The following is a 22,918-nucleotide window of genomic DNA, read 5'->3' as shown; positions in this document are numbered from 1 at the left end:
CTTATTTATATATCACATTAGTGTGATTTCTTTGAGAAAATCAATTGGAGCAATGAGGTGACTTGAACCAGCGATTAAGATGCTCCTCCCAGCCACACACCTTGTACAGAGGTATACAGGTGTACATGGGTAAGGTGCATGGCTGGCAGTACCAATACCTAACCCTGATTGCTGGTTCCAGTCGCCTCAATGCTCCAATTGATCTTATCAAACCAAATACTGCACTGGTAACAACACACTAGATAAATAAAATTATAAACAATAAAATAAAGTGAGAATCAGTGATGTGTTTAAAACATCAATTTGATTGGAAAGGTTGATGTGGTTTGCTACTGAAGAGCATTTCTTTAATTAATGATGTGAATCATGAATTGTGATTCTCTTATCTCCTTAAGACATCATTGTAAGAGATTAAGAAGCTGGAAACCATAAGCACCACTGAGTAGTATTTCTGTAATATATAGTTACAAAGGTAAACCCATAGCAATCAGCAAGAAAACAATATTTAAGAGATATCCCAGAATACAGGCCTACCTACTTTCTCACATCCAGGACATTTTCTTTAACTCAAGATTTTATATGAAATGACTTAAGAACTTGTTCCAATAAATAATTAAGGGGAGACAGTTTTATAACCATTTTCAGAATATTTGTGGTACTTCTACCGACTTGACTTTGACCTCTACTAAGTACTGTAATAAAAAAATCACATGATCATATAATCTGACAAAATATAGCTTGCAGGAAAATAATGCATCTTTAGAATTCATATTTTTTTTCTAATAAAATCGAGATTTGAAGGGATCGGTTATAGGAAGGCATGATTTTGAAGATGTACTCTGCAATAATCACAAAATATCTATACAAGTTTAATGTTTACACAAAACTAGCCACAATGATAAATTATCAAAATAATAGAGAACAATTTACCAAATCTAGTCATCTACCTTAGATGGCTGCTTTTGAAGCTTCATTTGTAGCCAAATTTATACAAAGTTACAATTCTGACTATACAGATGTAGTCAGTAAAAAAAATTAAGACAACTTGAAAAAACATACAACTTTCTCAATGCAAGTACAGTATTTGATTTGCAGACCTTCTTCCACCATACAACCCACCTTATTTATCATTCATCACATTCTGTATTTTCCTGTACCCTTCTGACTGGAATCATATGCCCACTTCACTTGGTAAACTAATGCCTCTACAATTTGCACACTTGATAAGTTCTCCTTTATCTTTATAGTAGTACAATCACTGCTCCTCTAGCATATTACCACTATTCCATACCTACTGAAATTGCCACACATAATTAATCCAAAATGCTTTATTTTTACATACTGTTAGCACTTGGCTCCCTCTCACTGCATAAATTTCAAGATACCTGTACATCTACAGTCACTTATTCATAGAAAAATTACTAACCATTAAGCTATCAGGAACTATTCCCAATTTACCTTTTAGATCATTTATCAGCTATTCTATAACACCTGACTGTCATACCGCTCTTCTTCTCTAGGCTATCCCAAATAATTTTGTATACCGTTACTTGACATCACAGTATGTATATACAATAACAATCACCACCTTTATTCTTTCAAACTTAAACATCTTTATTCATTAACAAGCCAACTTATTTCTTACTTAATTTCCTCATTTTCTTTCATCTGTACACTTGTAATATTTACTCCATTCCACTTTTACTTATTTTCTTTCATCTTTGTCTCCCATAAACCTAGCACATCAAACTTTCTTGACCTTCTTTAAAAAAACATTTGCCACTTTTAAATTTTGTTCAGAGTCATTCCTTCCACAGACCTGTCTTTGCTTTTTTTGGGCCTGGTCAGGTACTGGCCCTAAATTCAAGGCTATTTATACCTTTTGTGGGAAGAATACTGGGAAGATGGGTTCCCAGCCAATCCCCCTATCCCCTAATACACAGGGGATGAGAAGTTAATTGCACTTCACTGTGGTGGGTGGTGGGGTTGCCACATTCTTACACTATGTAAAATTAAAACAAAATATTTATATTATAACACTTGCTCTAAATAATGAGCATAACGAGCGGCAAACTACAAATTGTATATGCAAACACTAATCATGTACTGTTATCACATCTACTGTACTCTGCAAATACACACACCAATCATATATTATTTGATGCCAAATTGCTAACTTCCCCACAAATAAAGTTGTTCACTACCTTTTAAATAAAAATAAAAAGGCATAAACACATACAAATAATTCATCAGTCAACAGACAACACTGTAATCAGGATAAACAAAATATACCAACCTGTGAGTTTCTGTTTGAGTGCAGGGAGGCAGAGGTTGAGATAAGGGATTCAACTGACTTGACAGGTCGGAGTCGCTTGGAAGAAGAAGGGGCATTGTCTGTCTCGGTCGCCACCGAGTCCTGTAGTGGCAACACAAGGTTAATAGGAAGGGAAAGGGAAGGAAAAGGACTGAATACAATATTCAGCTCATCCAGTGCCATAAGGTGGTCAAGCAACAGGGAAAAAGAGTCCAATCAATAAAGAATATACAGTACAGTATTGTACTGTATAGACAACTACTGTGCATTAAATTTGAATACCTTTAATCAGAGAGGAGCTTTTGAGGGATTATTTACAAAACTTTCATGTAAAAGTTTGATACCAAAGACACATTTAGTGTTTTGGAAAGGTGAGAGGCCTAGTGTTTTCAATGCTGACCACCAGGACGTGCATACATGCCAAGCAAGGGAATGAGTGGGATGAAGAGTGTGTGAACCAGTAATATTATTGTCTGCAACACATGCAGTATGTATCACCTCCAATATGTCCATATTAATCATGAAAATTAATGGCCATCCCTTCAATATGCCAGCTCAAATGGGAATTTGTTGATCCAGGCTTTTATTAGTAGCACAGTGAAGATGTATTGTGTAAGGTTGACAATTCAAAAGTAACTTGAAATTAATAACGTTGGAAATGGCATCTCTAAGCTTTTGTGTTGCCAGCTTAATGAAGAAGTAGAGAACTTCAGCCCATAGCTAACCCATTCATTAAAAAAATTAACTATTATAGTACTGTAAAGTCTATTTATGCAGAAATGAAACATTGAGATTATTGTGCAAGCTCATTTATCCATAATTAATGCATTTTACCCTGCTTCCAGTAAACTAAATATGCAGTTAATTGAAGAGGGAAATGTAGGCATCCCTCCACACCAACACTTGTAATCATGTAACTTCTCCCAGGTTGACAAACATTTTGTTTTCCCTCATAATTCATTATTATTTAGTCAAGAGAAATGGTATAAAAATTATATAATGCAAACTTTGATATTTGTATTTGCTGGCATCTTATAGATGCCAGCAAATATAAGACTATACACCATCATAAGCTGGTGTATTGGAATAATTGCTACCATTCCAATAGAGACCAACACTCTTACTTCCATTCTTTAGACCCAATATTAGTTTTAAATATCATTACATATTTAAAAACAACACCACATCCACAAGATGTCCATCTGTGGAGAGGGACATATAAAGTATGTGGTAGGTGCACAAAATGCAGCTTACCGAGATATTTAGGTGAATATCACTTGGTGTAGAAGCTTTTCTTGGGTGTTTGTGTACGCTACGCCCCTTACTGAATATACTCTTCCACCCTGAAGGAGACTTCTTCTGCTTGAGACTTCCACCTTTTCGACTAGGCAGTTCAATTACTGTGTGGTATTTTGGGGGTAGATTTTGTGGTCCTCCACCTGTGGGTGGCAAATTAGAGAGATGAACACACAAAACATAAAAAATACAGGTACAGTAACAGATGATATCTTAATAATATTACAAATGTATTAGTATCTAAACTTCTTTTTGTCAATTTCAAAGGAAAATTTAAGAAATATTAATAAAAAGTGAATCATAAGAGACTTCGTAAGTGTTAATACTTAAAACACTTGTCTATCCCTACGCTGAATGCCCAACAGTAAACCTACTCTAGTGATACACACAGGAGTAGGGATATATCCATGGTGTCCTGTCATTTTTAATTACTTCATTAATAAACTTATCATAATTATAAAATAACAGTCCCTAACATAGTATTCACAAATGCACTGTTCACACATACAGAGCTTTCTGCCATACAGAGTGAGTGCCATATTTTGTTACTTTGCCTCACATGCACAAGTCACTTTGTCATTGCATTATTCACATAATATTTGCCCTGAAACTTGGTGCCACTTTAAATTTCTTAATGTTCAAGTTCTGTTTTATTTGCTTTTGAAGCTGTGGATGGACATGGCTTTCCCAACTTCTTGCAGCACATTCCACTCATAATAACCCACACTGTGTACAAGTTTGTGTTTATGTCTTGTTTCCGTTTATATCTTCCATTCGTCCTCTTATTTTCATTCACAGTCTCCGTGGTGTAGTGGTAACAGTCTCCGTGGTGTAGTGGTAAGACACTCGCCTGGCGTTCCGCGAGCGCTATGTCATGGGTTCGTATCCTGGCCGGGGAGGAGTTACTGGGCGCAAATCCTTAACTGTAGCCTCTGTTTAACGCAACAGTAAAATGTGTACTTGGATGAAAAAACGATTCTTCGCGGCAGGGGATCGTATTCCAGGGACCTGCCCGAAACGCTATGCGTACTAGTGGCTGTACAAGAATGTAACAACTCTTGTATATATCTCAAAAAAAAAAAAAAAATGAAAATGCTATTCCCATCCACCATGTCTATTCCCTAGTATTTTATGCTCATGTCTCTACTGGTCCTTCTCTCTAAGGTTATTAGGCAAAGCTCCTTTGATGTGCCTTCATAATTTATAACCTCATAAATAAGAAATAATTTTCTTATTTCAAGAACCAGTCTTGTTGCAAACATATGGATGTTCTCAATCTTTTGTCTATAATGCCCTAAAGGAGTCCTTGTTTACATTTTTAAAAAAGCCATGTGTATGTTTGCATTACGTGTTTACCCAACTGTGCCAATGTAGAGCGTGATCTACCTCTGGAGCCCTATCTATTGTTGCTTTGTGAATTTTCCTCTCCCAACATTATAGTACAATATAGTTCATTACAACTCTGCTTGAGCAAATCGGTTTTTGTTAAACAAAAATGTGGTCTAATACAAGCTCTGTTTGTATTAGACTAATTCTAATGTGGTCCAAGACCACATTAGGTTTGGACCACATAAAGGTCTATTGTAAAGGAAGATCAGCCATAATTATACAAAATTTTGCATTTTGTATACAATAATTATTATGCTTTTGTTAAAATAAAGTATATATTTCATTCTGGTCCTGAGTTCCAGTAGGAAAGGGAGGGTCGCAGAGGTGGGGTGAGAGGGAGAGAGAGGGGGGCGGGAGGGAGATAGGTGTAGAGGTGTGAGGAGGAGGAATGTTGGGGGAGAAAGGTGGAAAAAGGAAGAGAGGGAGAGTCAAAGTCAGAAACTAAGGTGAATACAGTGAAACAAGAATATACATATATTGCAAAAGAAAAATATAACTCATCCATCCGTTATATTCACACCATGTGGCATCACAGATCAACAGTCCACCAGTCATCCACAGCAGCATCCCAATTAATGATTTACATTACATTAAATTATTAAATATCAACACTTGGTAGATCCTTTCAATATAAAAGACATTTAATAATATAGTACAGTATATACATTTAATATTTACTTTGCAGTAAAACAAGATTTGTATTAAACTTGCCATAAATCTTAAGATATTTTAAAGTTCATATTATTAAATCTTGAAAAAAAGGGATCTGGCATAGATCATTTATTGAGAGTTAAACAGAGGATTATTGTAATGGCAGGAATCATTGTTTAAACTTAATGAAACAACTGGCTTTGTTAGTTAATTCTCGGTTGATCAATATCTCCGATAACCAAAAGTTTAATGAACATATATTCATGAAAGAAATCACAGGTGTATGCATGTCCATACTTACCCACTTCAATGTATTTTTGGTCCGGCTTAATTGCTGTAGTGAGTGCCCTGGACCTTGCCTCTTCTATCGATATTAACTTTGTGGGGGTAGATATAGCAAGAGACTTTGGACGCGATTTCTTTGGTGTTCCATCCACTCCGTTAGTGGAATGCGAGAAGGTGGGGATTTTGTCGTTGAAAATGAGGTCCACATACCGCACCAGATACTCCGTCACTACTGCTTGGGTGCCCACATCCTACACCACCACCAGAACACAGGTCATTTATTTTGTAAGTAATTATTATTCATCAAGCCAAAACAATATTAAATTCATTGACACAACATTTAATTCTATGCAAGACTATATAAAACTGTATAAAAAAAATAATGTATAGACAAAACACATGCCTTAAAGAAAAGATAAAAACCTTATGCAGTAATGTACTACATAATAATGACACTGTATATCAACATGCAAAGCAAGAAACTGTAAAAGCATGATCATATTGCCTATTGTAAAAATTCCATACATTTCTATTGTTCACATATGTAGGTGCTTAAAAAAAAAAAAAGACCATGTGCGTCATCAGTGAAAGGTAGCCTTGGAATTATATGGGCTATGAAAACAATAAAAAGACAAGCTATCTTCTATCAAGGAAACACCAAATACCCAACTGACCTTTTTGGCTGCCTATACAATGATTTGCATGTCAATTCAATCAAAGATTTATGTCAGTATTAAACAACTGTAAGACCATAAAATATGTTAACAACTTCCAAGTTTAAATATAAGCAAATATTTTAAATTATTTTTATTTCTTTTAAAGTAATGAATTTTAGATATGAATTGTTTTCAATTTAATTTTCGTTTTTAATGTAAAAACGAACAAATTCCATTTATTATAAAAAACTAATTGGAAAAATGACACCATCATAAGAACCCCCAAAGGAAATTTTGATGGGCAAGCAAGACAGAGCAATTGCTGTAAGATTTTCTAATCAATGATAAGAAAGATGCAGATTTATTCCAGAGATAATGGAACGACTAATGTAATTTTCCTAGTACAGTAATACATTCCTTTCTCACACACAATTTATCATTCCTACATTACTTTTGACTTAGTTATTATTTAATTTTTCTAATAAGGTGAACATGTAAAGACCTTGGCCATTTACACTTAATCTGTGCCGATTTATACACACAAACACTTTCACAGAGTACTGTACTGGAACCAAGTGTACAAAAGAGCACAAAAGGACATCAGTGAAAGGTGGAAACACACAAGTCAGAGAGAAATACAGAAACACTTGTACTGTACTTATGGAAAGTGGTAAATACAAAAAGAGGATTTCACTAAAAAGTGATAGTGGAAGCCATTTAAATTTAAATCTACAGCGTCAGGAACAAACAGCGAACTATAACACCAATGAGCATTCCCTGTCAGTTACAGAGAGTGATCCAAAGCAGGCTAGTAGAATATTTAGAACAATTAAATTTCCCTTTCAAGCACCAGCACAGATTTAAGAAGGAAAAATCGTGATTGTCAAGCTTATCAGAGTTTTATAACAGCAATTAAACATGAAAGAGAGAGATGGGAAAACTACATATTCCTTGACCGTCAGAAAGCATCTGATTCAGTCTCACATAATAGACTCCTATTCAAACTAGAGAAGCAGGCTAGTGCATCAGTTGAAGTCCTCAAGAGTGTGAGGGGATCTGAGGAAAGAAGAACAAGGTTACAGTGAGAGCAGAAATATCAGAGGAAAGAGGTTACACATGGAGTACAAGAGTTTTTGATAGGGCCCATCCTGATATTAATGCAGTATTGCATATATCAATGACCTATCAGAGGAAACTACTGGGAAACCAGGAATCTGCAAACACTGGGTATCAGTGTTTGTAGATGATGCAAAACTAGTGAGAAATGTCAGCATAGAGGGTGACTACAATATCCTGCAAAGGGATCTGGACACTCCAAAAGTGACCTCAAATATGGCTGCTAGAGTTTAACCAAACAAAATGTAAATTAAGTGGATAGGAACAGGAGTGAGACCTGTACTGCAGTGCAGAATGAAGAGGGTGACAGATTCTCATCAGAACACCACAAGCAGAATAACTACAGCAGCACATGCTAAACTGCCTAATGTCTGTGTAGCCTCCTGGGCCCTATACACAACTATGCAAGACAATCTTTAATACAGCTGTGGCATAGAACTCTCACCTGAAAATGGACAAATCAAAACTAGAAAAGCTCTCAAGATATGTAGCAACTCTCATTCCTAAGTTGAAGAGCTTAAATTATGAGAAAAACTGAAGGGAACTGGATTGTGCTACACCAAAAGTGACGTAGAATAGTTAGGATATAATAACAGCATGTAAGATTCAGAGAATTGATAGCTCAGACAAGGACCTACTGTTCAAAGCTGAGAATAGCAGAATGACTGCATAGATGGAAACTAGATATACAAATAAATCGCAGAGAGTTCAGAACAGACTGCAGTGTTAACGCCACCAATAAATAGAATAGATTACATAAAGACGTCATTGAAGCTAACGTAATATATAATTTTAAATTTAAATATGAAAACAAAAATGTGGTGAACCAAGTCATTGCATTAAAATAAGAACATTGGGAAGGTGGGGCCAGGAGCCGAGCTTGTGCCTGCAAGCACACCTAGTGCAGCACACACTGACAGGACACCACGAGCATAGCTCTCATCCTGTAACTAAACTTAGGTAATTATACACTCACAAAAACATTCACAGTATGATAGAGCACAATGCACAAGAGTTATAGTACCATGTTGCACAATCAATAGCTCAAAGGCAGGGGCCAAAAGCAAGCTTATTCCCAGCAAACTCACACAGGTAAGAATAAAGGTAAGAGCAGATATATATAAAATTCAATACCTTCACCCACTCTTGAAGCTTTGATCAATTTTGTATTTCCAGCTTTCACAAACGACCTTTATTCACAACACCATGTCTTGCAGCAATGTGTTAATGTGCTACTTTACTCATTCTTTAAACTATAAATAATTTTGCTCTGTATAGCCATGAGTTACAGATATTAATCTCGGTACACTGATAAAAGGAGCTGCCAAACCGGCAATCAAGGGCACTACTAGGATGCCCCCTTGGTTGCCGGTGTACTAGGCCTCAAAACACAACACATCATATGATCCCAAGGCATACAGTACATGTACCAGTGCTGAAGCAACCAATGGAAGGCATTTGAAATTTACTAATCACAGGCAATACATACTTCCACATTAATATTGTAAAATGTAACATGTTTTATGATACTGCCACCATGGCTCTGTATAACCCTAAATAGTTTATTGTATATAATCCTAGGGCATGTACATTGAATGTGTGTCAGCTTTAGTGTTCAAGTACAGTATTGTTGATATGCAAAGCTCAAGAGCCTCTCTAAACAAATTACACATTTATTGATTTAAATTGACATAAAGAAGTTTATTATTATATTATATTATACTGTATATATATATATATTATATATTATATGAAGCAAAATGTGCTTCCTCCAAAGCTGTTCAGAACCTACAAATTTAACTTCCAGGTATCTGGGAGTTAAATGAATCTTAACTCCCGTTCGTTAAATGAATCATGCTTCATCATGAGGGATGAAGCAATATGTGCTTTCTCCAAAGCTGTTCAGAACCTACAAATTTAACTCTCAGGTATCTGGTCCTCGACCAGGAGGCCTGGTCGAGGACCAGATACCAGATAGGTCAACAATTATACTTTGAGTTGACTATCATCATTTATGAATACCTATCTAACAATTATTTTTAGTGATACCAAGTATTAGTATTACTACTACCCAGGTACTACTGTATTGCTACTGTATGAACATACACAACACATTACGAGTTCACTAAATGTCTTACAATTTGTAAATACTTACTGCTACCTACATTATTATTACAGTACCAAATTAACTACCCAGTATTTATAATTTCTCATTAAAACAGTACACAATGTTCCTCGCCCCCTCGAGGAGTGTTCAAAAGAGAACTTGATAAACACCTCCAAAAGGATACCTGATCAACCAGGCTGTGATTCATACATCAGGCTGCGAGCAGCCACGTCCAACAGCCTGGTTGACCAGTCCAGCAACGAGGAGGCCTGGTCGAGGACCAGGCCACGGGGATGCTAAGCCCCGAAATCACTACAAGGTATCGTATCTAATATATCTGAATAATGCAGTGATCAACAAATAAAAAACAAAAGCTTAAACAAATGTGTAGTGAAAGGAATTTCAGTAGTCCAGTTTTCTACTGAAAACAACAGACACTAGAAATTATTGGATGAATGTAAACTGAAAAAATAATTTAGTACATACATGAACATAATCTAAAATTAGCTGTCAATTTAATGAGACACTCTGTACTCATTCTTGATATATAAATAGTAGCATAGAGTTATATAATTGCTGATCATTGATTCTACCAAAATATTTTCTTTAAGCATTATTTATGCAGTAAGTCTAGTGAAGATCTATTAATTCACTGTTGCAATCTGGTAGTGTTGCCACCACAGGACAACACTGTACAATCATAATAGGTTGTTCTCTATTGTGATTACACTGTTTGACATTTCATAATAGTCTAAAGAAGCACCTCAATATACAGTCTGGAAACAAAGCAGCAGAAAGGACTATCCCATAAATATACCCTTGCTGGTGACACTGAATAATATAAGAGCAAACCAAATCATTAGTACTAGTTGACCAAACCACACACCAGAAGACGAAGAAACGACGTTGTTTCGGTCCATCCTGGACAATTAACACGACAACTTCATAATGGTCCAAGACGGACCGAAACGTCATCGTTTCTTCATTTTCTGGTGTGTGGTTTGGTCATCATATCTTCAGCCATGTTATTGTGACTCACTGACTGCATTAGTACCAGTTACCATATCAATGACATACTTCTCCACTGAGAACACTACCAGGTTCAGCTATTAAACATCAAACAGCTGCCAGACAAAAAAAAGGTGTGACATGCTTGCCTGGACAAAGCCTAGACAATTTAATTATTAATGAATCCTAGAAGAATACAGTATATGGGAAATGTAAGGGGGGTACCACACATTGACTTCTAAAAGAAAGGAATGGATGGAGCTTAGGCAACATAACTGACACTTGAAAATAAGAGAAAATCTTTGTATTATCTTAAGGAAATTATAAGCCAGGGGAAAATTTCTTAAGAGTTGAATGCTTCAAATACTGTACATCAAATGACATTTATAGACACACAGGAACATTAAAATGACAAAGGGTTATAATGCTATCCATAGCATGTCACAATACAAATTTTTAACCAACACAAAAAGAACAAAAAATTCCATTACCTTCTGTAATGGTTTATACATTGCTTGTAACAAACTTCGTCTCATGGAAGGATAATACAGTGCGTCTGAGGAAAGTTAACATTTAAGGCACATGTTACCCTTACAAATAACCAAATAATTTACAAAGCACAGCTAAATAGTTTAAAGTAATATGACAAATACTTAATACACAACCACCATCCTGCATTAGTCAGCATGACTGCAAATCTGTCATGCTGACTTGATACCATCCTGCACTAATATCAAGATTTGATACCATCCTGCACTAATCAACACGGATATTGATTCCATCCTACACTTTTCAACAGTTTTCAATCCCAAGCTCTAAATTTTTAAACACCTCACCATTTTGCATGTTTTCAAAACAGCTGAAAATGTAAATTCTAAAAATTTCCATACTATCCTACACTACAGTATTCAAGTTGTCAATTCTTATTCTGAAGTGTCAAAACTTCCCGGCACTATTCAACAGGGCTGCAAACTCCAATTCTAAAGTTTTACTACCTCCATGCACTATTCAACAAGGCCGCAATTCTAATTCCAAGATTTAAATATGATGCTAAATCTTTATTAAAAACAATCATCAAAAGTACCCACCTGAAGTGCTGCCACACCGCCCATATCCAAGTCTTTGGATCGCAAAAGGTTGGGTGCCCACACAATGGCAATATTTTTGGCTGTCATACCCGTTTCTGCACTATGTGAAGCAACTCTTGCTAGGTGCTGCACAAGATATTCAAGCGTTCTGAAAAAAATATGTGCATTGAATAATTGAACCGTTTTCCAATTACTAGATACAGTATCTCTAATTTGTCAAGACATATTCAGGTATAACTAATCTATTATCTATATACATCATGATTAGAACTTTGAATTTAAATTTGCATTGCTAAACAGTGTGAAATCGTTGTGATTTTTAATAATAAACTACAGTATAATGTACAGTAATATAATTTGTGTGTGTGTGTGTGTGTGTCATCATATATTATATATATATATATATATATATATATTATATATATATATATATTATATATATATATATATATATTTATATATTTATATATATATATACATGCATACATATACACACACACATTATAAATAAAAGGCCTCTTTGCAAGTGTTGGATATATAGTATGATCTGCAAAATACTACAGCTCCAAGGAAAACTAGAGTTAGATGAAACACAGTAGAGAAACTATCATAATTCCATATTTTCTTGCTTTTTTCCTATTTTCCTACTGCATAGTCTAGCCAAGGTGATCTGTACAACTACTAGTACTGTGCTGCTACAGTGATAGCCAAACCATTATGTGCAATTCTTCAGTAACTGTTCCTTTAAAGAATTTGATACTAGAAGATGCTTCAAATAAGGCAACCCTTATGTTTACTTTGTTAGTAAAAAAAAAAAAAAAAAAAGTCATATGTTAGGCTATAAAATACAATTACCAACCTATAGTGTGGGGGAGGCAATTGCTGAACAACGTCTCTTAAGTACAAGAGTCGAATATCCTCATCCTGCATCACAGCTGCCACAAACTTTTCGTACAGCTGATATGTTAAGAGAGGATTAGGCAACTCTCGGAAATACATTTTTAGTACTGATGAAACGCAATGAATATCTTGCACGATGCTGTCGTCCCCATATAAGTCAGGTATTCTGTCTTCATCAAAAGCATTTCTGAAAAATACAGAATTAATGATTAATCACAGTGGAAGTTTTATTAGTTTGTTTAAAATCCAGTAAAATGCCATACAGTATTTTACTGGATTTACTGGATACAGTGTGCATGAGACCCTCTTATGCACACCCAACCTGCTCATGTACCCTAAGGGGTTCATAGTTTACCTCATTTATTATGCACCCCATACTCATCTTGTAGGTTGAAGCAGAAAAGTTTACATTGGATACAGTTAATAAAATGCAATATAGTAACAAAGTATTAACTCAAACCATTAATAGCAAACTAAAGGTCACCTTAATTTCTGGATATTAGAAGTGATACCGGAGAGACGGTAAATACCATCGACAACACCATGGCTCTCCAGAAACTCAGAACAGCAGCGTAATACCATCGGAATTTCATGGCCAGAATTTAAAAGATGCTCTCCCAAGTCACAGCCGAACACCCTCTCACGCAATATACCAGATTGCTTCAATTTCCGCCGTGAAGGTCGAGAAAGAATGAAGCTCCTGAAAGGTTGGTGAAAATTTAATATACAGTATTTCATTAAAGTACATTATATAAATAAACTACCTGCATTAATACTGTACTGTACAATAAACATCTAAAAATCAAGATGAGTATACAAAATTAAATTAGCTATTGAATAAAACCAAAGCAAGTCTTATTTTATCTAGCTGTAGAAAGTCATTTTGCATCATTATTGCCCAATTTCTCTATTTCATAAGATGAAGATGAATCAGCCCAGTGTTTATATGAGAGCAGTGTAGGAAAAGGTAAAAGATATTCAAAATGCCAGCATTATTAAAACCTTTTTTCCTTTCACAGAATACAGGGAACATTATATTCACACATTACTTATTTTGTTCACATGTTTTTCAGCAAAAGGGACACACTCAGTGTTATCACAGGAAGCCAATTATGATGGATTTCTGCCACAATATTAATGCGAATTATGAATGTCAGTGGTTCTCTCCATGTTGGGAGGCCTAGCAGAATGAGTATGCATGAGAGACCCTCTCATGCACACCCAACCTGCTCATGTACCCTAAGGGGTTCATAATTTACCTCATTTATTATGCACCCCATACTCATCTCGCAGGTTGTAGCAGAAAAATTTATAAAGACACATACTGGGCTCAGGAACTGAACAGCAATACTGTATTAATTTAGTTCAGCAAGTTACAGAAGTGATGAGCTAATTACAGAGTTTAACATACTCATCAACAGTATAGTTTTCACAGTTTGACTACGGTAATTTAGTATAGTTTACATAAAGTTTAGTCACGTAATGGGCTTAGGAACTGAAACAGTGTTTTATAAGGTAACCAGCTTATATTTGTAGGGTGCTAGCTACATAATTAATTGCCTCAAATTTGTGATAAAGTTACAAGAACACTGATCTCTAGAACATTGCTCTAGCTAACATTACAGTACATGGTCATGTGATAAGCATTCAAGAGATGTGAAGGCAGTGCAAGCTTACAGTGTGTGTGTGTGTACCAGTACTACCCACAATAGGCAAACTTGGAGTAAATGCATCTTTGCATTTGTCACTAAAATAACACATTCTTTCAAACTTTCAAATATATTGTAAATATTAAACCCAATAGAAATTATGCATGTTATGGTAATAATTGAGGAAGGAGAGTGTTGGTGTGGTGCCCAGCCTAAGTTTCCTCACTGCTAATAAGCTGGTCTTTATGCCACAGAACAACCACAAGATTGAGGCAGAAGTGGTAGTAGCGGTGTGGGGCTTGGCCACTCACAACCGAGCCAACAGTGTTGGTGGTGGTCAAGCTGACAACCAATGAATGAGGAAGGAATGTTTTAAATAAATAAATAACATTATGAAGGTTTAACAAAAATACATGTTATGGCACTACTGTATTACAACAGATTTTACTTGCACTATCGCACAGAAGTCTTGAAAGTTTTAAGCTGATAAATGAAAACATTCCAGATTTTGCATGCCTATTTCAACTTTGAGAAAAATAAGACAAAAGTTCTTTTAAATAAAGAAACAAAAGTAATTTAATGGAAACTATAAAGCACCAATTCATAAGATACTCAATATATTATGTTGCATTTGCATTGCAGTGTTTGAGAGATAGCAGTCGATACCAACGGCTCTAGAAATCTATTCCACGTCAATTCTTTTTGTAGGCAAAATACCACCTATGATTTTAGTTTCTTCCCTGGTCTTAATTCTAGCCATTGTTATACTAAAATTGGCAAGCAATGCCTCAGTTGTATGTTTTCAAATGTCAATGCCCCTATATTTAAGCAAATAACAGGTTGGTTCCTATTACCACTCGGGTTTATATGTATCCAATTGACTATATTTCCCCAGCCCAGTCTCGGATAAGCACACCAACAACCACATTGTTATCTTTGTTACAGAATATCTGGTCCACATCCATCACCTGAGTGAGTGAGTGAGTGAGTGTCACTAAGTTACTTTTTTTTTTACCTGTACTGGCAGTTTTTCATCCTGCCATGGTCCTCCTTCATCCTACTTTAATCTTGACAATTTCATCCTGTACTGCGCTAAATAGGTTTCATTCAACTCCTGCACCTATCCCATGGTTTTTTTCTTGTTTATAAGCCTTTCATGCTGGTGGCAGTCTAATTCCTACTCGCTTTCTCCTTTTCATTTTAACAAATTCTGCCTTTAACTCAAAATACAGTTTCTCATGTTCACAAAGCAACAAACAATGTAATCAAAATTAATACCAGGTAACTCATAGCACTGACTAGGGGACATTTGCTCATGATAATGTAAAATACTGTCATGTTGAATAACAGTACTGTACACACATTGGTATAATTAAATTGTAAGGTGGTGATATTTGATATTTGATAACCAATGATATCTGGTTATTTGACATATACCATATATGATTATATGGTATATTGTTATGTATACAACTCAAATTAGGTAAAAATGAGCCACAAACTCCCAAATTTCCTACTTGGTAAACTAAGCAAGGAACTTTAGCAATGTAAATTGGGTATAAAAATTAACTAATTGTATTCCTTACCTGAAGAAGGCTATAAGTTTGCCATGCTTCCTTAAGACTGGCTTGGTGGGAGCTTGTGTGCCTGCATGTATTGTGTGGTGCTGGTGTGAAGCAGCAATGGGGGGTTGGGTCCGGGCAGGTGGCAGTGTCAGAGTCTGAGGTTGGATTGTTTGTGGCACCTGACAAAGAAATAAACAAATACATACACAACCAAAAATGTAGTTAGAATATTCCTAAATATGTTGTTTTAAGCAAAGCACATAAATTCATACTTTTACTATAGTGAGTATGCAGCTTTCACAGAAAATAGTGGAATAGTATTTAGTGTACTACACAACACATGCAGTATGATTAAATAACTGTAAATTCCAGATAAATGGGAATTCAATAATGCCATAACTTTTTTTTATACAAGTCCATAATGCAGACAAAGCCATTACTGCACCATTATAAGCAAGACTTTATCAACATTTTGAGAAATATCTCTGAGGAGGAGGAGGTCAATTAAGAAAAGCATAGTAGGTCATAAAGCTATTAAAACTGCAGGGGATGGGTGGAACTGAGAAGCAGACAACTGAAGTGAGGGAAGTAGCAGCTGACCTTATCGCCGATGACCTGGACACACTCGCAGGGGAAGAAGCCCACCTGGAAGCCTCTCTTGCCCCGCCACCATATGGACTCCTCGGGGGGAGGCATGTCGATTACACTGATCATGTCGCCAACCTAAAAAAAAAAAAAGAAAAAAAAATTAATACTCTTCATTGTTAAATGTTTTTGCTATTAATTAATCTATACTAATGTTCAGTATTACTACTGCTGCTTTATGTAGTACAATTAAGAACTTGTACTACTGTATAATAGTAATTAAGAGACTACTGCTACCATTATACAGTACACTGTGCGCAAAATGTGCCTGTTTCCCCCCTCACCAATATCCAAATATGAAGCCCTTAAGATGGATGGCCATAAACAACACCAAAGGAAAGCTACTACCGAACTAAGCCAGTATGGCTGAACAGTATAGTACAGTACTATTCAATTCACAAATTAATTATATAATTTCTGACCCTCCTCACAGGCACATGCTTCAATCAGATCTTGTATGCTTCAGCTGTCAGTTGAGCTATTCCCTGTATGGGAGTTTTGTCGCACAAGACTTTCCCATTGAACGTTTGCAAGATCCATATATATTTTTTCCTAGTCGATCCTCTTATTGTTGAAACTGAATTGATTAAGTAACCCTTCTCGCTTGTTGTCTCTCTTGGAACTACTACCGTTATTAATGTTAAGTTTGCACTTCAATGAACACCTGACTTGACATGTTGACCACCCTCTTGCTGGTTATTTGACTGTCCTGACTAATTCATGGAAATCTTTGGAAAAAGTATTAATTGTAATTAGTGCACATAAGCTTATTGGAGGCTCTCTTGGAATGTGGCATTCTTAGGGATATGTTATGTGGAATTAACAGGAACTTTTAATTGTCTGGAAAAAAACTACTGAGAATTTGGAGCACCTATATTACTCTTAATACTGTATAGTTAGTTCACAGTTGCTCGGCTCACCACCGCCAACAGCAGCAGCACCACCTACAGCGTTATATTCTGCTGTGCTTTTGAATACGGAATAATTGTAAAAATAAAAAATAAACTGCATTATCACAGCCAGCACCAGTCGCACCATCATCAGCACGACCATCAGCATTATCACCACTGCCACCAGCAGAACCATTGCCACCAGCAGAACCATTGCCACCAGCAGAACCATTGCCACCAGCAGACCATTGCCACCAGCAGCAGAACCATTGCCACCAGTACCTCGTAGTGTGAGTGTGGGAGTAAACTATCTTGACGACGCCCAAAATGCCCACCTGTCCTGGGCTCCTCCCACTCCTACGATCCACCTGTACGCATAATTCAACTACCTTGCCCTCTTATCTTGCCCACCTGTCCGATCATTTCAATTTGTTCTGCCCCGTTTACTTTCTAAGAGACTTGCGTTTTAATCAGTACTACTCGCGCGCGCGCGTGTGTGTGTGTGTGTGTGTGTGTGTGTGTGTGTGTGTGTGTGTGTGTGTGTGTGTGTGTGTGTGTGTGTGTGTGTGTGTGTGTGTGTGTACTCACCTATATGTACTCACCTATATGTGCTTGCAGGATCGAGCATTGACTCTTGGATCCCGCCTTTCTAGCTATCGGTTGTTTACAGCAATGACTCCTGTCCCATTTCCCTATCATACCTAGTTTTAAAAGTATGAATAGTATTTGCTTCCACAACCTGTTCCCCAAGTGCATTCCATTTTTCTACTACTCTCACGCTAAAAGAAAACTTCCTAACATCTCTGTGACTCATCTGAGTTTCCAGTTTCCACCCATGTCCCCTCGTTCTGTTATTATTACGTGTGAACATTTCATCTATTTCCACTTTGTCAATTCCCCTGAGTATTTTATATGTCCCTATCATATCTCCTCTCTCCCTTCTTTTCTCTAGTGTCGTAAGGTTCAGTTCCTTCAGCCGCTCTTCATATCCCATCCCTCGTAGCTCTGGGACAAGCCTCGTCGCAAACCTCTGAACCTTCTCCAGTTTCTTTATGTGTTTCTTCAGGTGGGGGCTCCATGATGGCGCGGCATACTCTAAGACAGGTCTCACGTAGGCAGTGTAAAGCGCCCTAAAAGCTTCCTCATTTAGGTTTCTGAATGAAGTTCTAATTTTCGCCAGTGTAGAGTACGCTGCTGTCGTTATCCTATTTATATGTGCCTCAGGAGTTAGATTAGGTGTCACATCCACTCCCAGGTCTCTTTCTCGAATCGTTACAGGTAGGCTGTTCCCCTTCATTGTGTACTGTCCCTTTGGTCTCCTGTCACCTGATCCCATTTCCATAACTTTACATTTACTGGTGTTAAACTCCAGTAGCCATTTCCCTGACCATCTCTGCAGCCTGTTTAAGTCCTCTTGGAGGATCCTACAATCCTCGTCTGTCACAACTCTTCTCATTAATTTTGCGTCATCTGCAAACATTGACATGTATGATTCCACTCCTGTAAACATATCATTTACGTAAATTAGAAAGAGGATTGGTCCCAGCACCGATCCTTGAGGTACTCCACTTGTTACTGTTCGCCAGTCCGACTTTTCGCCCCTTACCATTACCCTCTGGCTCCTTCCTGTTAGGTAGTTCTTCACCCATACTAGGGCCTTTCCGCTTACTCCTGCCTGCCTCTCAAGTTTGTATAGCAGTCTCATGTGCGGTACCGTATCAAAGGCCTTTTGGCAGTCAAGAAATATGCAGTCTGCCCAGCCTTCTCTGTCCTGCCTTATCCTTGTTACTTTATCATAGAATTCTAAAAGGTTTGTTAGGCATGATTTCCCTGTCCAGAACCCATGTTGGTGCTTGTTTACAAACCCAATGCTCTCCAGGTGCTCAACAAGTCTTAGCCTAATTATTCTTTCAAGTATTTTGCAGGGGATGCTTGTCAGTGATACGGGTCTGTAGTTAAGTGCCTCCTCCCTATCACCCTTTTTGAAAATCGGTACGACATTTGCCTCCTTCCAGCAACTGGGCAATTCTCCCGACATAAGTGACTCATTAAAGATCATTGCCAGAGGCACGCTGAGAGCCTGCGCTGCCTCTTTGAGTATCCACGGTGATACTTTGTCTGGTCCAACAGCTTTATTTGCATCCAGTGTTGTCAACTGTTTCATTACATCCTCTGCTGTCACCTCTATATCCGATAGTCTTTCATCTTGGGTAATCTCTTCTAACAATGGGAGCTGCTCAGGCTCGGTTGTGAACACTCCATGGAATTTTGCATTCAGTACCTCGCAGATTTCCTTGTCGCTTTCTGTATATGCCCCTTCTGTTTTCCTCAGTCTTGTCACTTGGTCATTTACCGACATCTTCCTTCTTATATGGCTATGTAGTAATTTTGGTTGCTTTTTCGCTTTGACTGCAATATCGTTCTCATAATTTCTTTCCGACACTCGTCTTATGTTAATGTAATCATTCCTAGCTCTGTTACATCTAATCCTGTTGTCCTCTGTCCTTTGTCTTCTGTACTTCCTCCACTCCCTCCTGCTTCTCACCTTTGCTTCCTGACACTGTCTATTAAACCATGGGTTATTATATTCCCTCCTGCTTTTTTCCTTTATTGTTGGAATAAATCTATCTTCAGCCTCCTTGCAGAGAGAGAGAGAGAGAGAGAGAGAGAGAGAGAGAGAGAGAGAGAGAGAGAGAGAGAGAGAGTGTGTGTGTGTGTGTGTGTGTGTGTGTGTGTGTGTGTGTGTGTGTGTGTGTGTGAGTGTGAGTGTGAGTGTGAGTGTGAGTGTGAGTGTGAGTGTGAGTGTGTGTGTGTGTGTGTGTGTGTGTGTGTGTGTGTGTGTGTGTGTGTGTGTGTGTGTGTGTGTGTGTGTGTGTGTGTGTGTGTGTGTGTGTGTGTGTGTGTGTGTGTGTGTGTGTGTGTGTGTGTGTGTGTGTGTGTGTGTGTGTGTGTGTGTGTGTGTGTGTGTGTGTGTGTGTGTGTGTGTGTGTGTGTGTGTGTGTGTGTGTGTGTGTGTGTGTGTGTGTGTGTGTGTGTGTGTGTGTGTGTGTGTGTGTGTGTGTGTGTGTGTGTGTGTGTGTGTGTGTGTGTGTGTGTGTGTGTGTGTGTGTGTGTGTGTGTGTGTGTGTGTGTGTGTGTGTGTGTGTGTGTGTGTGTGTGTGTGTGTGTGTGTGTGTGTGTGTGTGTGTGTGTGTGTGTGTGTGTGTGTGTGTGTGTGTGTGTGTGTGTGTGTGTGTGTGTGTGTGTGTGTTATTAATCTAGCTAACGCTTAACATGGCCACCTGTCTTGCCCTCTTCCCAACTCATCTTCAGGAATGGTCGGAGAAGTGACCCGAATTTTAAGTGCCAAATGCAACGTAATGCAAACTAGGGGGAAAGCAAGATGACTTACTGGCAAAGTTGTTATTAGGAATCTAGGGGGGGGAGGCGTTTAGAACACTAGATACGTCATAGGCCTATAGACCTACAGCGTGGAGCTGTAGCTAAAGAAGTATGCAGTCAGACTAGAAAAGTACAGAGGTGTGGAAAGAGGCTCGTACCCGAACGAAGAGGACTAGCCTATGACGAGAAACTGAAGGAGCTGGACATTACCACACCTGAGGATACGTACAATACAGCTAACGCAAACAAGACGTTATGATTTATCAGAGGAAGAGGTACGGTTAATAAACAATTGATTAATAAAGAATCGTGGCAGAACAAGGGGACATGAATGGAAACACGCGGTACAGATGAATCACAGGGATGGAAGCAAGAAGTTTATTAGCGTTAAGGTTATCGAGGAAATGGAATAGACTCTAAAGAGATGGCAGACGATAATGCAATCATTAATTTCAAAAGTAGAAAAAGATACCAAAGAGGAGGGGCCTGAATCTGGCCCCAGGAACTATAGCTCGGCGTAAGGCACATTCAGGTTGGACACGCGTACAGTCACTCTCCTGCTGGTAATGACAGTTGTGTTATAGAATAAAACTCAATTCCCGCAAGTACAGGCGAGTGCAGTCAGGTGAGTACACTTGGGTATATCTACACCTGGTCTTCTCACTGCCCCTGACACTTTCACCAGCCTTGGCATTAGAATGGGTAGGAGACAACACGCCCTGGAAATATCCTAGTTAAGAAAAGTCATCCTCCTCACCCTTAGATGAGACAAGAAAACAGGAGACGGAACTAATGCGTAATTACCCGCCTTATTATAGCTATTCTGAGATATAAAGTGACATGGATAAGAAAATGGCGAGTGTTCTGTCATTCTTGGAATCTGTCCTCTTATAAACATGGGGTCATAAGAAAGAGCTGTGCTTAGCCCTTTATCATTATTTGTCTATGTTGGTCCACTGTTGGAAGAGTTCAGGCATTATAGCCGACTGTCGCAGATCTTTAACTACATCTACTAGGCCCAGACTCCACTAAACTGTTTCACAAAGTATCTGTGCCACTTATGTCCCCACAGAGCCCACCGCTTAATTTTTCTGATACTATCAGAGACCTGAGAAGCAGAATAAAGGTCATCTGGAGTGGATTTGGACGTCTTGAAACCTGATCGAAAGAAAGTTACTTAAAGAGTTAATATGTCATTTGTTGTTGTTAAAGATTCGCTACCTGGAACGAGGTTCCAAGTAGCACGGGCTATGGTGAGCCCGTAGTTAATAATATGTCAGTTTGTGTAGTTATGAAGTATTGTACGTGTGTGGTACACTGACGGCTGTAAGCAGAAGTATAATATTTAAGGTGTACCACTCCTGGCACTGCCTGCCCTTCTCAGCCCCGTGTCCACACCAACACGCGTATCTTTCTTATTTCTTTGCATGTAGTTTTTCTGCCAATATACATGTCACATGTAAGCAATATCGTCTCAATTTGTGTGCATAAAACAAAGCTTCAGAATCAGCGTTGCAAAAAAGATAAGACAACTTTTAAATCGTTGTGTGTTCTGTCCTGTCTTTCATAGTGCACCGCTATTGGTAAAATTTTTAACAATTACTGAACTGTATTTTTAACGCATTGTTTATGTAATGTATTGTGTTTCATGCTACAATTGTCCTCGCCGTTTTTATCACACAGTACATAATTACAATGATTATATGTTGTGCTGCTATGATTGTGTGTAAATTAATTGTTTTTAATTTGTTGTAATCAATTATAAATGTGCAACCCCGGGTGTCCGACCCCATCCCCCCCCAAGAGTACCAGACCTCGACCCCACCCCCCTCCCCCCTGGGTACCCGAGGTAAGCAATGTTTACAGATCTTGTCCCCGACCCCAACATGGAGGAGGGTCACCCGAGAACAACAGACACTGGCCGTAATCCGAGCACAGACCACTGGAGGCAGCGATTGGGTTTATTTTATTAAGAAAC

The 22,918-nt window shown here is 37.8% G+C and overlaps 1 protein-coding gene across 7 annotated transcripts in view; it reads right to left on the bottom strand.

The window, feature by feature from the left end:
- The window catches only part of LOC123745325 (GTPase-activating protein CdGAPr), a 427,987-nt gene that overhangs the window by 6,250 nt on the left and 398,819 nt on the right, over positions 1–22,918 (bottom strand). For all 7 annotated transcript variants that reach the window (XM_069300776.1, XM_045725778.2, XM_069300774.1 and 4 more), the window contains 8 exons: positions 16,625–16,747; positions 16,046–16,203; positions 13,295–13,510; positions 12,770–12,997; positions 11,911–12,058; positions 5,952–6,186; positions 3,569–3,753; positions 2,297–2,416 (listed from right to left, as the gene is read on the bottom strand). In XM_069300776.1, coding sequence (XP_069156877.1) covers positions 2,297–2,416; positions 3,569–3,753; positions 5,952–6,186; positions 11,911–12,058; positions 12,770–12,997; positions 13,295–13,510; positions 16,046–16,203; positions 16,625–16,747 — 1,413 coding nt within the window. The remainder of the gene's footprint in view (positions 1–2,296; positions 2,417–3,568; positions 3,754–5,951; positions 6,187–11,910; positions 12,059–12,769; positions 12,998–13,294; positions 13,511–16,045; positions 16,204–16,624; positions 16,748–22,918) is intronic.

This window comes from Procambarus clarkii, chromosome 44 (assembly GCF_040958095.1).
Source record: "Procambarus clarkii isolate CNS0578487 chromosome 44, FALCON_Pclarkii_2.0, whole genome shotgun sequence".
Classification (NCBI taxonomy): Eukaryota; Metazoa; Arthropoda; class Malacostraca; order Decapoda; family Cambaridae; genus Procambarus; species Procambarus clarkii.
This window is presented reverse-complemented; position numbering and strand designations above follow the sequence as displayed.